The 16,148-nt window shown below is 43.2% G+C and overlaps 1 protein-coding gene across 3 annotated transcripts in view; it reads right to left on the minus strand.

The window, feature by feature from the left end:
- The window catches only part of LOC110506633 (uncharacterized), a 29,481-nt gene extending 19,842 nt beyond the window's left edge, over positions 1–9,639 (minus strand). For all 3 annotated transcript variants that reach the window (XM_090222459.1, XM_090222461.1, XM_090222458.1), the window contains exons 1-24: positions 9,423–9,639; positions 7,998–8,060; positions 7,644–7,905; positions 7,389–7,503; positions 6,814–6,904; positions 6,617–6,723; positions 6,272–6,485; positions 6,045–6,170; positions 5,612–5,729; positions 5,364–5,502; positions 5,061–5,171; positions 4,729–4,798; positions 4,479–4,616; positions 4,215–4,379; positions 4,014–4,108; positions 3,787–3,913; positions 3,344–3,596; positions 3,128–3,177; positions 2,774–2,874; positions 2,435–2,586; positions 2,195–2,333; positions 1,998–2,108; positions 1,678–1,857; positions 1,319–1,558 (exon numbers count right to left, since the gene is read on the minus strand). In XM_090222459.1, coding sequence (XP_090078585.1) covers positions 1,319–1,558; positions 1,678–1,857; positions 1,998–2,108; positions 2,195–2,333; positions 2,435–2,586; positions 2,774–2,874; positions 3,128–3,177; positions 3,344–3,596; positions 3,787–3,913; positions 4,014–4,108; positions 4,215–4,379; positions 4,479–4,616; positions 4,729–4,798; positions 5,061–5,171; positions 5,364–5,502; positions 5,612–5,729; positions 6,045–6,170; positions 6,272–6,485; positions 6,617–6,723; positions 6,814–6,904; positions 7,389–7,503; positions 7,644–7,905; positions 7,998–8,060; positions 9,423–9,495 — 3,240 coding nt within the window. In that variant the 5' untranslated portion in view covers positions 9,496–9,639. The remainder of the gene's footprint in view (positions 1–1,318; positions 1,559–1,677; positions 1,858–1,997; positions 2,109–2,194; positions 2,334–2,434; positions 2,587–2,773; positions 2,875–3,127; positions 3,178–3,343; positions 3,597–3,786; positions 3,914–4,013; positions 4,109–4,214; positions 4,380–4,478; positions 4,617–4,728; positions 4,799–5,060; positions 5,172–5,363; positions 5,503–5,611; positions 5,730–6,044; positions 6,171–6,271; positions 6,486–6,616; positions 6,724–6,813; positions 6,905–7,388; positions 7,504–7,643; positions 7,906–7,997; positions 8,061–9,422) is intronic.
- Positions 9,640–16,148: the final 6,509 nt, after the last annotated feature.

Below are 16,148 nucleotides of genomic sequence, written 5' to 3' on the forward strand. Positions count from 1 at the left end.
TGCTGTCTCTGCCTGGCCGGTTCCCCTCTTTCCACTGGGATTCTCTCCCTCTAACCCTATTACAGGGGCTGAGTCACTGTGTGAATTTAAGTATGCTCTCTCTAATTCTCTCTTTCTCTCTTTCTTTCTCTCTCTCGGAGGACCTGAGCCCTAGGACCATGCCTCAGGACTACCTGGCATGATGACTCCTTGCTGTCCCAAGTCCACCTGGCCGTGCTGCTGCTCCAGTTTCAACTGTTCTGCCTGTGATTATTATTATTTGACCATGCTGGTCATTTATGAACATTTTAACATCTTGGCCATGTTCTGTTATAATCTCCACCCGGCACAGCCAGAAGAGAGCCCCACATAGCCTGGTTCCTCTCTAAGTTTCTTCCTAGGTTTTAGCCTTTCTAGGGAGTTTTTCCTAGCCACCGTGCTTCTACACCTGCATTGCTTGCTGTTTAGGGTTTTAGGCTGGGTTTCTGTACAGCACTTTGAGATATCAGCTGATGTACGAAGGGCTATAAAAATAAATTTGATCTGATATCTGCATCATATTCTTATGGGATATACTTTTTATTAGAATGTATTTCTTATAGACTCTAGTGTTGGCAGTTGCATTTCTTCCCTCAGCTGGGGCTCAGTCACTTGCGGCCTAGAGAGGGGAGAGGTCAGACTTGTCTTTCACATATCCCTGGTGCTATGCAGAATATCAGAAAGGGAAGAGGACAGGATGGAACATTGTCTTCATATGTGAATGTATCTGTTAAACCATGTGAAGGGATGGCGTGATTAAGGGGGAACCAATTACTTGTCTGAGCGCAAGTCACTCCCCTCAGTGAGTTTGTTCAGGGAGAGGGGTCAAGAGGGGATTTACTTGAGATGGGTGTATCTAGAGTTGACAATTGAGTTATGCCATTCTATGAGGTAATGGTTCTGTGCTATGAAGTACCAGGAACGAGATTAGAACCTCGTCGTAGGGACCAAACTGAACGATAATTTATAGTGAATGCTATCTGGCTATGGGATACTCCTCTCTCTCTCAAGTAAAAGTCTTTATTTGTGAACTGTTTGTAAGATCTGTGGTTCGTCATGTAATTTGAGAGGGGTGTATCTTGGCTATAAAAGATCTTTGTACTTTTCTGTAGTCACTTTCAATGGTTCATTAGAGATAGCGCATCATTGAAGGTCAAATGCTATTGCAAAGCTTATTATTATTAAAAATGTAGTTTAAGCATAAATCTGACTGGTATGTGAAGTTTGTAACTATCCTCATTTGGTAAAGCAGAAATAAGCCACCACGCTACTAATATATCCTAGTTGAATATATCCATACCTGGTTCTGGCAGGCTGTGAAGACATCACTGTTAATGATGCTGCACTGTTTCTGGGCCCAAGACGCTCTGTACGGGTTGGAGGCACATGGGTGCACTACAGCGGTTACGCTTGGACAGCTTGATGAAACTTTCCAGCTGTTTCCAAATTCCACCGGATCAACAACAGTCGCTTGGGCTCTAGTGGTGAAGTCATTGTTTGCGTTGCCGTCATAGTTTCCACACAGACCGCACACCAGCCCCTGAAGAAAATAGATCATGAATTAAAATGACTGATTTGGCAGGGTTCTACAAAAGTCTTGGTAATATCAGTTTTGACTGAATACTGAATTCAGTTCTTTATCAGAGTATCTTAATGTACCTGGTATTGTGGGCTAAGCTTGATAAAGAGACTGGTCTTCTTGTCCCACATGAGGATTAGACCACTTTTGACTTCAATGACCAGATAATTCCCCAGAAGGCTGATCTGTTTAGGAAACTGCTCTTCTGGAGTACTCCTGACAACTTGAGCGTTCCCATCTGCCAGTATGAGCTCACTGGTCTGAAGAAGAGAAATATGTTTTCGTACATAACTTGGTCTGAAATCGGATATCAACCTGATGTTTAGTTGATGATTTGTTGATTGTTCTTTACACGAGGGATGGAATGTACAGTATTGTGTGAAGTCAAGTTGCTCATTACCCCCAGGAAGAGCTTGATGGTCTTGGAGCAGGTGGTGCCTTTAGTTCCACAAGGAACATTCTCAGTGAGAACTCTGAAGCTGCCACTGCCATTAGTATTGCCACAGTAGTCCTGTGAGAATGAAACATATTATTAATATTGTTCAAATTCACACTTTTCGATGCTGTTACAATTCTACCAAATAAAGAGACACAGACCTGAATGAGAGTGTATTCACAGTTTCCATTAAAGTTGAACCTTTTCTCATCAAAAGTGATATAGTGACCCTCTCCATAGATTGCACAAACTCCATCACAGAGATGTGTGGTACACTGCCATTGTCTGTCCTTGCAAGTACTGTGAACAACACACACATAATGTCAGGTTTTTCATTATTTGTAAGTCTGTGTTCTTTATGTTTTCTCCCCCATGAGATGTAAGACACAAAACAGGCATACCATGTATTGCAGTCAACCTTAAGGGTCTCTCCAGCTTGGTAAGTAGCTCCATTGTGAGCACAAGGACAAAGTTCCTCCTTGATGCAGTCTCCGTTTCCATCAGACACCAGTCCGTTGGGGCACATACAACCTGATGTGCACTCTGTGCTAATCTAAAGGGATTTAACAAAAAAAAAGTACATAAATAAGTCATGGCAAATGAAAGAGATTTTGTGCGCGCGGGGGGGGGGGGTCTATTTGACATCATTTCGATTTTCCAGGGTTTTTGTTCATTCAACACGAATCTGTATAATAATGACAGTATGTGACAATCCCATTTAGAGTGAATGAGAGACTCACACAGGTCATGTCCAGAGTTTTGCAGCTCTTTTGACACTCTGAACCTGACGCTCCTGGAGGTACAGTTGAGCAGTTGAAGAAAACCATTGGCAGTGTGCATACTGGGGATATATGAGAATACAAGTTTAAAAAACGATTTTCAATTCTCAAACAAGAAGAATATAATTGACATATATCCAGAAATATCCACATTCATCATAATTAATCACATTGTCATAAATGAATTACTTAAATTATCTTGGTTCATTTCATATGTACCTGTTTTGTGAAGGATGCATGTAAATGGTTACATAATACCGAGCCATATATTTTATAAATTGCTACTACATTGGAAGCAAAGAACATAAAACTTACTAAATAATATTGCTCCCCCAGTGCAACTCAGTGTCCCTTGTCTGCAAGTGCTGTTAAATAGTTACAGTATTAATAGTTATAGTTAGATAATCAAATTAACAGCAAATATCATTATGACATAATTGAATTCACAGCTTTGAATATATCCATCAAGTTTCATTAGTACTTGTATTTATTTTGGTCTCCTAGCTTTATACGTATGAGGGAGGTGCTTACCAGGTGGCACCGTCTCTGCTGATAGTCTCTCCTGCAGGGACCACCGAGCCCTTGTCATAGCAGGGACAGTTGGTGGGGGCAACACACTGGCCAGCCTCGTCCATGTAGGTGCCCTCTGCACAGCCACATCCGTCCACTGGAACAAACTCCACCTGGCAAGATTGGTCTGTCATGCTCAGGGAGCGGCAGGTGCGTCCACAGCTGGTCATGTTGTAGGTATAAACTGTTTGACTGGGGCAAGTGGCAAATTTATCTGAGAAAAGTCATTCGATATGATTAGTATTAGCAAGACCATTTTTGTTTTCCTTATATCTTTGTATTTGTGCAGTTATTTCCTCAGGTTATTTGTATTTAGTAACTCAACCCTACAGTTGTTGTTTCAGTAAATCATTCTGTTCTAATCAATTTGCAGCACTCATTAAAATGACGCATTGTCTACTCACTGCAGATAGTGTCTCTCCAGCCAGTGAGCTGGATACCCTCGGCAGCACAAGCGTGGACATAAGAGGAGACGGCAGCACACATGCAGTCCTCACTCTTCTCACAGTTACAGCTGTCATACATGCAATTCTGTTGGAAAAAATGAGTCAAAGTGTTTCAGGACTAAAACTTCATCACATAAGAGTTTAATGGTTTTACTTTGTGATTGTATCCTTCTTAACTAACTTACGGTTTTGTAGGTGTCAGGTCTTATTTCAGAATGGCAAGGTGAGAACACTCCTTTAGGATCTGATAACATGGAACACCAGTGCTGGGCATATTTCTCTGTGAAAAAGACAGTCATAATTTCAACATACGCATATACTATCTCATATAAATTTGTTATAATCATTCAACAAGTGATTAATCTGTAGGCTTAATAAATATGTACCATTTTCAATGCTCAAACTGCAGGGGTTTTCAAAGCTAGTCTTGACATCAGGGCAGCTAGACATGGTCTTCCATGTGTTGGCAAAAGCTACAGCTGTGCCCTCCACCAATCCACTGATGACTCTGAAATCATCTGCCTGAACATTATTGTAGTTTCCGCAAAGGCCTGTGGAAAAATAATTGAAGCCGTATGATGTATTAGATTTTTATGAATAGAGATACTGAAGAAAAAGGTATGAAACTGATGGATGAATCTGAAGCATACCACAGGTTGTTCCTTTGTAGGATGAGATGGCAGTTATGTAGATCTGCATAACTGGTGAAAGCTGGATCTGAAGTTGAACTCCAAGAGTTGTCTGGATAACAATGAAGAATGAGGAGGGCTTGAAGACGGTCACTTCAGCTGCAATACATGAAATAAATAGAGGGAAACCATCAATGCTTAATCTAGTGAATATAATTGATATGGTGTTTATACACTGATCCACACTACAGATTAATTTGGATTATCTCACCTGTATAGAGTGGGAGCTGAGAAAGAATCTGATTTACAAAAACACTTCCACATGACTGGACTCGGATCACCTGTGAATTAGAGAAGATAATATATTTTATTCAATTCTCATTTGTTTCCATACATAAGCATTTTATAAGATTGCAAACAGCCCAGCAATATTTGCCTAATCAGGGCAATTTTAAATAAGGTTATTATGTGTTAAAACAAAACATTTGAGGGACATTTATTTGCAAACCAGTATGATTATCTTAAAGAAGTGTTTTTGTTTGAAAATGAGTTGACAGTTCCCTGTATTATTTGCTCTGAAACATATTTGGAGAGTTGCCTTACGGTGGATCTGCTGGAGAGGGCAAGGGTAACAGCCCTCATACATGTCTCAGTGTCAGTCAACCCACACTTCACAATGTCTCCCAGCACGGTGAATTCAGTTCCATTGCATTGCTGGGAAAAAACAAGCACGAGTTTGAATGCAAAAACATGAAATGAGAGTGACTCACTTAAAGAATGACCCCTTTGACCCCCCCTTTCAACATATGGCAGGAAAAGCTATTTTACCTCACCTTTGCACTGAAAATGTATGAATATTTTCTACTAGTTTATATTGCCTTGCTATACTGCACCAGTTGCACTGACCTTGGTCAGAATGTAAGAGCAGCCCCCGTGAAAGGTGTAGGCTTTCCCATCATAGGTGTTGATGTGGGATCCTCCCTCCACAGAGCAGGTCCCAGGACAGTCCTTGTCTGTGCAGGCCCACTGACCACCAGCACAGGTGCTAAAGGGAGCATTTATACAGGCTCATCTGTTTGGAATGATTTGGCATGATTCATGAAAATGAGGCATGGGATATGTCATGTTTAAGTCCGATGATGTACTTAGCATACCATTCTTTACAGTTGCTGGTGTAAGATTCTCCAGACTTGTATAATTGTCCATTGTGGACACAGAGGCATTCGCTCACTGGAATACAGCCACTGTTGTTGACATCATCGAAAACAGTACCTATTTGGTGAGAGATCAGGCAGAATTGTAAGACAATATTCAGAAAGATTTTAGTTCCTGACAGAAAATTCACTGTTTAAGAGATTGCTATAACTGCATTCAGTAAGGAGTGTTACTCAAATGTTTACTTTACACATAAAACTGCACTGACTCCAAGAAGTAACTGAGAAAAACATGTATTATTTACTTCTTCCTTTGTCATCATATTCAGATACGTTGCAAACATTGACATAAAAGGCAGAATGGGTAAAAGTGTGGTGTTTTCATGATGTGCTTAAGGTTAATTTGTACAACAGAGTTGAACCTATGTGGTACCTAGAGGACAGAAGCAGCCGCCTGTACAGTGGTCTTCACACAACTGTCTGGCCACTGGGTTGGAGCAGGTGTCAACACAGGGGCTTCCACACTCCTGGTACTCCATGTTGTCGGGGCATGTCTTATCTGAGAAAATAAACATTGTGATTAACAGATTCCTTAAAATAGATTGTGAACATGATCATTAAGTGTTTGGTGGTCATGTTGAAGAGTATCTGCATGCTTACAGCAGAACTGTTCAGTCCTCCATTGCTGGGGCTTCCCCCCTGCATGAACACACTGACGGGAGTACTCTGAGATAGTGTTGCACAGGCAGAAGGAGTTGGTGCTGTTATCACAGTGGCACAGGTCAGCCAGGCAGGTCTCGACGAAGGCGTCCTTGTCCAAATAATTAGTGCAGCTACTGAAAGCTGCACTGGAGAACAGCTGCTGACAAAATTCCTACAAATAGAGACAAACCATAACAGGTTCCCATATAGAAAACATTTGATGGATCACATGGAATAATTGCCATTTCTAACTTCTATTAATATTGTTTTTGTATTCTTCTTCTGCGGTGTGAAATGTAATACCTCATCTCCACAACTCTCCTCAGAAGTTAGTGTAGGCTCCTCACAGACTTCCAGGGGACCATCCAGTTTCCAGAGGTTTCCATAGTCAGAGCTAGAGAGTTTCCCACCTGCAACAACACAGACATTGACAATTAGCTTTTCCACCTACAGTATGTAATGTAGTTAAATTTCAATAGTTTGGTCAGATTTGTTTTTACCATTGATGATGAACTCATTGTATGTTTGGACTTCATTGAAGTCACCACACAGTCCGCAGGTCTGGTTTCTGTACTTCTCGTTCATTTCAATCTGTAGAATGATCAGACGCAAGGTGTTAGGTAAAACAAAAAATCTCATCGTGTTCAGCACCATTCACATGTTCTAAGTCTTGGCTATCCTCCACATTTAAAACCTTTATTTTTATTAGTCTTTATATTAGGGAGTGACAGAAAATCTAATTCAAATCTACAAGTATTTGCAAACACTTCATCAGATAAACATTGGAACATTGTCCTGTGTGTGTATAACCTATACATCTTCACAGATCCTGTTAAATTCATCGTCGTTCTTCAGGTAATTCTGCCTTTCAATGTTAACATATCTCGAGGTGAGTAGACAGTGATTCAACCAACATGAGACAAAGTGCAGCCAAAAATAGGTGTCTTTCACTCACAATCAACTGCTGATCATTGCCAAATGGCAAAGATGCTATGCTTTTAATCTAACGACAAATTTAACGTGGTTAACTAATCAACCATTGAAGATTAGAAAATTATAAAAGCAGGTATTTTACCAAAAGGGAGTCATCCTTGTTCCAAACAGCAACCAGCCCCAGTTTGGCTATGACCTTCACATTGGATGTAGTCTTCACGATGCTGACTCCAGACAAGCTGACCGGCAGGGTCACCCTTCAGGAGGAAGAAGATGGTTAAAGGTCATCCTATACATTATGATTATAATTTTTATTAAACTCCAGAATGTAGCACATAAAATCCTCAAGAGAGGTGCTTGCAGAATGGCGTATAAGTCAAATGACAGGGAAACTCACGTCTGCCCATTGACCACAACAACACCCTTGGATAGCTCCACCACTACACCATCCAGCTTCATGGTGATCTTGCTAATGGTGGGCTGGTTGTCCACCACCTGCCGCCTCATCTGGATGTTGAAAGCCTCATAGCTGCTCTTACACAGTGAGGTCACAACATGGTTGCAGGTAGAGGGGAGCTGGAAAAAGTCCCCGTCAAAGGTCTTGAAGTGATAGTTACCCCATGTGCTGCAGACCTGGTCATTGTGTGAGACATTCACTCCTGAGGGACAAGGAATACAAATGTCAGTTCTATCTTAGCGTATTGATGGATACCCAGTCATTTATTTGGTGTGCATTCTGTCAGTCATTTACCTGAAAGTGTGGGTATAGTCGTGATCATAGTCGGGATGATTGTTACACTTGTGGTGGGGCTCACTGAAATAAAAGCAATTCATGAGTATTTTACAATATTATATGTACATTACGGATGGAAATCAATCATTGCAGATATAGATTGTTGCACTGCGCTTTTAGAAGTGTATTTGATTTACACAGCAGTATGTCCAGACCAAGGAGCATTTGAAGCATGATGTGACCCATTCAATATTTACAGCGAACCTAAGGCTCAATTCAAACCGTATTGCCAAAGTTCAGCGCTATCATGCAATTTAATTTTAAAGGGAATGTTCCTGCGTTAGCGGAGTATTCTGTGCCTGAACTACAGTACTTTGATGTTCTTTGAATCGCATAGGTGTGGTCCAAGCTTTTGGAAAGCTCAGCTCTGCAGGTCATCCAACAAATAAAACGGACCTAAAGATTCCAGAATCAAGTGTCATCTGCTTTGTAAACTAAACATATTGAATTCCGATGACTGTTCAGTTCCTATTTTACATATTTAGGCATCAGATGTTTTCTGTTCTGTTATTTGAGTAATATCAGACATCAGACTTACGACAACTGTTATTTTAAAGATATGCATTTGAGTTTGTATTCTGTTCTTGTTTTCGTTCCCGATCAAACTTTTTTTTTTTCAAAAGTACAAACACACACCCAGTGTGGGGAGTGCTTTATGTATTTATAACACTATAAACTATACTACAACCACTCATGATAACAATCACTAATGATAACAATTTCTATAAGTTTACACATTTTTCACTACGTGTAACATTTTCAAATTTAGATGGAAACAATCTCATAAACAAATGTGTATAAGGAACAGAAATAGGATGAATAATGTAATCATATGATCGTAGTAAATGTGTTTGCTGCCCTAAAGCAGAAAACAGGAGAACCGTTATTACTGATTGCGTAACAACTGCTACTGTATGCCTACTGTCGAATTCTTCAAAATGCTTTTTGTAATACATTTAATCAATGTTCTGTGTGTTAGTACATTTATGAGTAGCTAATACATAAATTTTTTTGATAATGAGATTTTGCATAAAATAAATATAGATATATTATCAAATCTGAAAGTCACCAAATCATATATTGATAGGGTATATTTGTAAACTAAACTTGTGGTTACAGATTGGAAACCTATAGATTTTAAACCTACCTGCTGAATTAACATGTCGATGACATTCTTCCATACATACATTCCAAGCATCAATAATCATAATAATTTGGTGTTGTCCTGAATACTTACTATTTGTAATTAACATTCAGTGTGATTTATGACATAATATGTAGATTTTACAGATTTGTCACACTTTTAAAAATGTAGAATAATTATATTATAGTAATAATCAGAACAGTTTCTGATATAGGCAAATGAATGAATATTCTACCAACCTGTTTGTGTTGATCTGATCAGTAGTACCAGGCATATCAGCCTCCATATCGGTGTATCCTTGGTTGTCCCCATGGTGATCCTGTGGGTAGTGAACAGGTCCTGCACAGGTGATATGAGAGAGGTGCTTAGGATGGATCTGGTCTTTATAACCACCTGTATTTGAGGAGGGACCTTAAAGGTTAAAACAAAGGTGGGGCCAAAGGTTAAACATGACTCAATGATGACTTTAAGACTTCAATGTTCTGTCTTATGAGGTTTTTAATTACATTAACAGTACGTTAAGCATGAGCATTTACATACAGATTTAGCTGTTCATTAAGTATTCTATCATTGGGAATCGTTGTGTACCCCTATTGTTATTATAAACTCAGGTGGTTCATAATGTCCTTTATTATACTCCCATACATCTATATTGCACAAGATCATTTACTTAGTCTTATGTGATTTCCTTCCCTTCCTCATTCAGTATCTATCTCAGGCAGCATCTCCACTCCAGTGGTTTGAGCTTTTGGTATTTGGTATTGTATTAGGATCCCCATTATTCCGAAAGGAGCAGATACTCCTCCTGGTGTCCACAACACAATACATGCTTTTTCTCTATGTAATGTATATTTTAATGTATAATTACAGATACATTCATAATATGTAGTGAGGTTTGTTAGAACAAAAAGTTGTATGGCCATCTCCATGGCCATCCCAAACTCTGGCAATGTATAACGGATTAATAATACATTCATCCACTTTATTGGCTCAGTAGCTTGAGCACACATTGTCCAAATGCAAACATTTGTCTCTCTGCTGTTGCTTAAAGGAGTGATCATACTAATTGTATGCATAGTTAGTATTCATAGGCTAGTGTGACTCACCATGCTGATCCAGGAACTGCATCCTGATTAAAAAAAGATGAGCCATTGTTTTCAAAATAATTTTGACACACTGATGTGCATTTCTTCACAACTGTGTTAATCATTTTAGCTTTCATATATGACCACTAAGTCTATCAACCTATTATTTTTGGTTGAAAAATGTTTAAATTCAACAGGAATTACTTGTTGGTATGTAGCACATAGCTTTAGTAGCATAAGTTCCTTTTGCAACAGCATAGGGACTATCTACATTTTCCACATTTATGTTTGAAAATATAACATTCATTTTTATGTCAAACCAAACCATCCCTGTTCAATTGGTGGTTGTCATTTAAAGGCTTATGGTTATTGTTAAGTTTAGACACACCTTTAAACCCTCACTTTAAGCATACATTAAAATTGTAAAGTCTCAACACTGGAAATATGCTCCATTTTCTTTTACTAAATGACCAAAAAGTAGACATTTTACTAAAAACCCATTAAAGAAGTTTGCTATACCCGCATGCCTGTAACGGAGATGCAGGGAGTCTGGAAGCAGGTGCAGTTGGTGAGTTTAATAACGAACATGGAGAGATACAAAACAAAATAAGTGTCTAGACAAGAAAACAGAACCAATACTGCCTGATGAGTAAGGCTACAGAGTGCTAGATAAAGGGAAAGTAATCAAGGTAGTGATAAAGTCTAGGTGTGGGAGTATGCATGACAGAATCCCCTGATGCGCGGCTCCAGCCCCAGGGGGATGCCGGTCAGGAGGATGTCCCCGAGTAAGAGGGGCAGGCCAGTGGGTGAAGGGGGAAATCTCAGCAATATAGAATATCGTCCACCGGGACCCAACACCGCTCCTCTGGACCGTACTCCTCCCAGTCCACCAAGTACTGTCGGCCCCCATGAGTCGGCCCCCATGACGTTGGGAGTCCAGGAGGGATCTGATGGCATAGGCGGGGATCCCCTCGATGTCCAGGGGAGGTGAAGGGGTGTTATGGAGGACGGCATCAGCCAGGGGACCAGGAACCACCAGCCTGAGGGAGGAAACATGAAAAGTGTGAGAGCCGGTAGTTTGTGGGGAGCTGTGATTTATATGTTACCTTGTTGACCCTCCGGAGAACCTTGAACAGCCCCACAAACTGGGGGCTCAGATTCATACAGGGCAGGCAGAGTGGGAGGTTCCTGGTGGAGAGCCAGATGCGAACACGGGAGCCTCACTGCGGTGGCGATCTACCTGCTCCTTTTGTCTGCGGAGGGCCTCACCTGGGCATCGTTCAAAACCTCCTCAGTGCGCCTGAACCACTCACTCATTCAGCACAGGAGCTTTGATCTGGCTCAGGGTCCATGGAGCCAGGGCTGGCTGGTATCCCAGAACACACTGGAAGGCAGTCAGCCCGTTGTAGGAGTGACGCAATGAATTGTGGGCGTACTCCGCCCAGGAAAGGAATTGGGCCCACTCCCCCTACCGGTCCTGGCAGTGACTCCTCAGGAACCTCCCCAGCTTCTAGTTCATCCTCTCCACCTGCCCTTTAGATGGAGGCCGGTACCCAGAAGTGAGGCTGACCATGACCCCCAGCTTCTCCATGAAGGCTTTCCATACCCTTAACGTGAATTGGGGGCCACGGTCGGAGATGATGTCCTCCGGAATGTCATTGCTGGAAGACCTGCTGGAACAGTCCCGCAGCAACCCGGAGAGAGGCAGGGAGACCAGAAAGAGGGATAAAACTGCAGGATTTAGAGAATCTGTCCACAACCACCAAATGGGTGGTGAAACCATCAAAGGGGAGATCAGTGACAAATCAATAGGTGAGACCAGGTACGCTGAGGCACAGGAAGAGGAAGGACTTTCCCTGCTAGGGCGTGCCAGGGAGTATCAAGGCACAAGGCAAGACCCAAATGCAGACACAGGAGGCAGATGGTTGGAGTCTTACAATGTTTATTAATCCCAAAGGGGTAGGCAAGAGAATGGTCGTGGAAAGGCAAAAAGGTCAAAACCAGATCAGAGTCCAGGAGGTACAGAGTGGCAGACAGGCTCGTGGACCAGGTAGGCAGAATGGTCAGGTAGGCGGGTACAAAGTTCAGAAACAGGCAAGGGTCAAAAATGGGAGACTAGAAAAAGGAGAATGCAAAAAGCAGGAGAACAGGAAAATGCTGGTTGACTTGGAAACACACAAGACAAACTTGCACAGATAGACCGGAAACAGGGATAAATACACTGGGGAAAATAAGCGACACCTGGAGGGGGTGGAGACAATCACAAGGACAGGTGAAACCGATCATGGCGTGACTGGGAGATTTAGTTTGGGCACATACGGAACTAGAGTTGACATAGCGAGTGATGTTCTGCGCCAAGGTGTGCCACCAGTACTTTCCAGAGATTGAATAGTGCGGGTGATACCTGGATGTCCAGCAACGACAGCTGTGTGCGCCCAGGTCCACAGCCGATCCATTATCCCTGTGGGAACATAGGTTCGCTCAGGAGGATAGGTAGCGGGTTCCATTTCCTTGGCCTGGCGAATGTCTACATCGATGTCCCAGAGCACGGGGCCTACGACTCAAGAGGGCGGAATTATGGGTGCACTCAGGACAGGAACCTCTCCTGAATCGTAGAGAAGGGACAGGGCATTGGCTTTGATGTTCTTTGAAGCTGGGCAATATGTCAGAGTGAAGTAGACTCTAGTGAAGAAAAGCGCCCACCTTGCTTGTCGCGGGTTCAGCCGCCTCGCTGTCCGTATGTACTCCAGGTTCCGATGGTCCGTGAGGATGAGAAATCCTTGGCGCCCTCCAGCCAGTGTCTCCACTCCTCTAATGCCAACTTCATCACCAGGTGGTCCCGATCTCCGACATCATAGTTCCTCTTAGCAAGAGACAGTTGTTTGAGTAATATGCACATTGATACAATTTCTGTGGATTACCTTGTCATTGTGACAGGACAGCCCCCACATCCACTTCTGAAGCGTCCAACTCCACCACGAATGGCAGCATATGATTTGGGTGTTTGAGCAACGTGAAACGTCCCTTCAGTAGGTGGAACGTTTCGTTGGCTGCATTCCTTCACCCCAACTTACGGGGACCACCCTTGAGGAGAGGCGATAGAGCTAAAGTTCTTAATGAAACGGCGATAGAAGTTGGCATACCCCAAAATCCGTCATAACACCTTTATGGTGGTTAGGACTGGCCATGACCTGACAGCATCAGCCTTTTTACCATCCACCACTCTTTGAAGGCCGATCTGGTAACCCAAAAAGGAGACAGCATCCTGATGGAATGGCACTTCGCTTTGACATACAGATAGTTGGCCAGGAGCGTTCCAGGACTACTTGGACTTGAGCGATGTGGTCCTCCAAGTTAGCCGAGTAGACCAGGATGTCATCGATATACATGGCCACCTGGTTTCCGAGCATGACCCAGAACACCTCGTTGACTAATGCCTGGAACACTGACGGAGCATTGGCTAATCCATAAGGCATCACAAAGTACTCGTAGTGACCAGACATTGTGCTGAAAGCCATTTTCCATTCATCCTTCTGAATGCATATAAGATTGTAGGCACTCCGCAGGTCCAATTTGGTAAAGAGTTGTTTGATCGTGGCCAGCACCAACGGGAGATATTAGTGGTACCTTGTGGTGATGGAATTCAGACCTCTGTAATCAATGCATGGGCATAACCCTCCATCCTTCTTGGCCATGAAAAAGAAGGACTGCGAATGAAACCCTGTTGGAGCCTCATGGATGTATTCCTCCATAGCCTTGGTTTCAGCCACCGACAGAGGGTAGATGCGGCTGCACGGAGGCGCAGAGCTTGCATGCAGATCAACGGCACAGTCCCAAGGGGCAATGAGGACGGAGACAGATGGCACGGGTCTTGGAGAAAACCTCCCGCAGGTCTTGGTAAACCTCTGGGATGTTGGGCTGAAGGGCAACCACAGGACTCTTGACCGACATGGAACCACAGAGGAAGAGAAAGCAGGTCATCGGTGAGGCTGAGTGGTGCTGTGATGTGTGTGATAGTCCCGGATCCCAGTGGCCCACGATCCAGCACTTGAACCGGAAAAGGAGAGGAAAGCAGATATGAGGTGATGCTCAGGTAGGAGGCAAGGACCTGGTCCATAAAATTCCCTGCGGCACCGGAGTCCACTAGAGCTGTAGAAACAACAAATGAGGGACAGGCAGCCAGTGAAATCAATACTAGAAAGGGTTTGGCAGAAAGTGATTGAATACTCACTCCTAACCCAGGAGACAGATGATCATGGGGCTGTCCCTCTGCCTCTCGTGAACCCCGGGTTGGAACATACCAGACACCGTTGAAGCTGGTGCCCCTCCTGGCCGTAATAGGGACAGACCCAAAGCTGTCTCCGATGGTGTCACTCAGCCGCGGGGAGGCGTATGCCGCTACCTCCATTGGTTCAGGCTCTGACTCAGAATGGTCAATGGAGGAAGGAGAGAGGTGATGGAGGTGTTGACGCTCCCAAAGGAGGTTATCCAGACGGCTGGCCATCGTGATGAATGCATCCAAAGAGAGGGTGTCGTCTTGGCAGGCCAACTCTGTCTGGACCTCTTCGTGCAGTCCCCTTCTGAATAGGGTGTAGAGTGCCGGCTCATTCCATCCTCTGGATGCTTCCACTGTCCGGACAGTGAGTGGGTACTCCGCAGCGATCTGGCCATCCCGCTGTAGTTGGAGTAGGAGCTCACCCCCCTCTCTACTTTCCGGTGGATGATCTAAGAAACCCCTGAACAGAGCCATGAACCTCTCATAGGAACCCAGCTCATCTTCTCCCAGATGGTCGTAGCCCACTCCAACGCCCGTCCGGTCAACAGGGAAATAACCGTGGCAACCTTGGACCTCTCGGTGGTGGGGGCTCCCATCTGATGGTCGATATAGAGGGAGCACTGGAATAGAAAGCCACAGGATTTATATGGCGTCCCGTCATATTTGTCCGGGAGGCACAATCGGCCATCACTGACCTGGGCGGACTGATGGATAGGCTGGCGTAGTGGCTCGCTGGTTCGACTCGTGGTAGAGAATCCTCCGCTAGTTCGGGGTGACGCCACCTTGGCATGATAGAAATGTTGTTGCATCCCTCCAATAAAGTTCCAGACACTTGAAATATCTATGCCAAGGTGCATTGAAGCGGTTCTGGCAGCTCATGGTGGCCCAATGCCTTATTAAGACACTTTATGTCGGAGTTTCCTTCATTTTAGCAGTTCTGTGTTCAAACCAAGCCAAATCCTGCTTGGTTTTCCTGATATGAATGTAACACATGACATGAAATATTGTACTGTCAGTTGATTCATCTTTGTTGAAGAATTGCCTTTTCTTATTAAGTCAATCATCTAACTTGCCTAACAGGAATTCTATGATCCATTGCTGACAGAGTCGACCTATGTGTGAAATTATCATATCTGTATATGATCATGTCTACATTAATCTGCTAAAGGGAAGAATCTGTTACAGGTTTGTAGGGTAGTACTTTTTGTATCCGACCCATCTTTACATTGACAATGGAATATTCATAGTGGTCAGTCTGGAATTCACACAGAGCTCAAACCTCACTACCGTACCTAGGGCGCTCTTCCAAAATGCTATTGACTGATTTATGCCTGATAACTGGCCCAACCTTTCAATGTCTTTCACACTGCCTAGGCTATGTCATATGCCCTTGTGTCTACACCCCAGGTGGTTTCTTTCTTAACAAAGCCTTCGCTGACTGAATAGCCTATCCACCCTTCCCCACGCATCTCCACCTAGGTCTTGCCAGAGGCTGTGTGCGGTTCAACCTTACCCAAAGGCTTGATGATTTTAGCAGCTCTGTGTTACGTATTTGGCTTTTCTATCGTCATTGCTATACTTGGTTTTTGTATAGAACCATTATT

This window comes from Oncorhynchus mykiss, chromosome 26 (genome assembly GCF_057628025.1).
Source record: "Oncorhynchus mykiss isolate SJ-2025 chromosome 26, ASM5762802v1, whole genome shotgun sequence".
In the NCBI taxonomy this organism is placed as follows: Eukaryota; Metazoa; Chordata; class Actinopteri; order Salmoniformes; family Salmonidae; genus Oncorhynchus; species Oncorhynchus mykiss.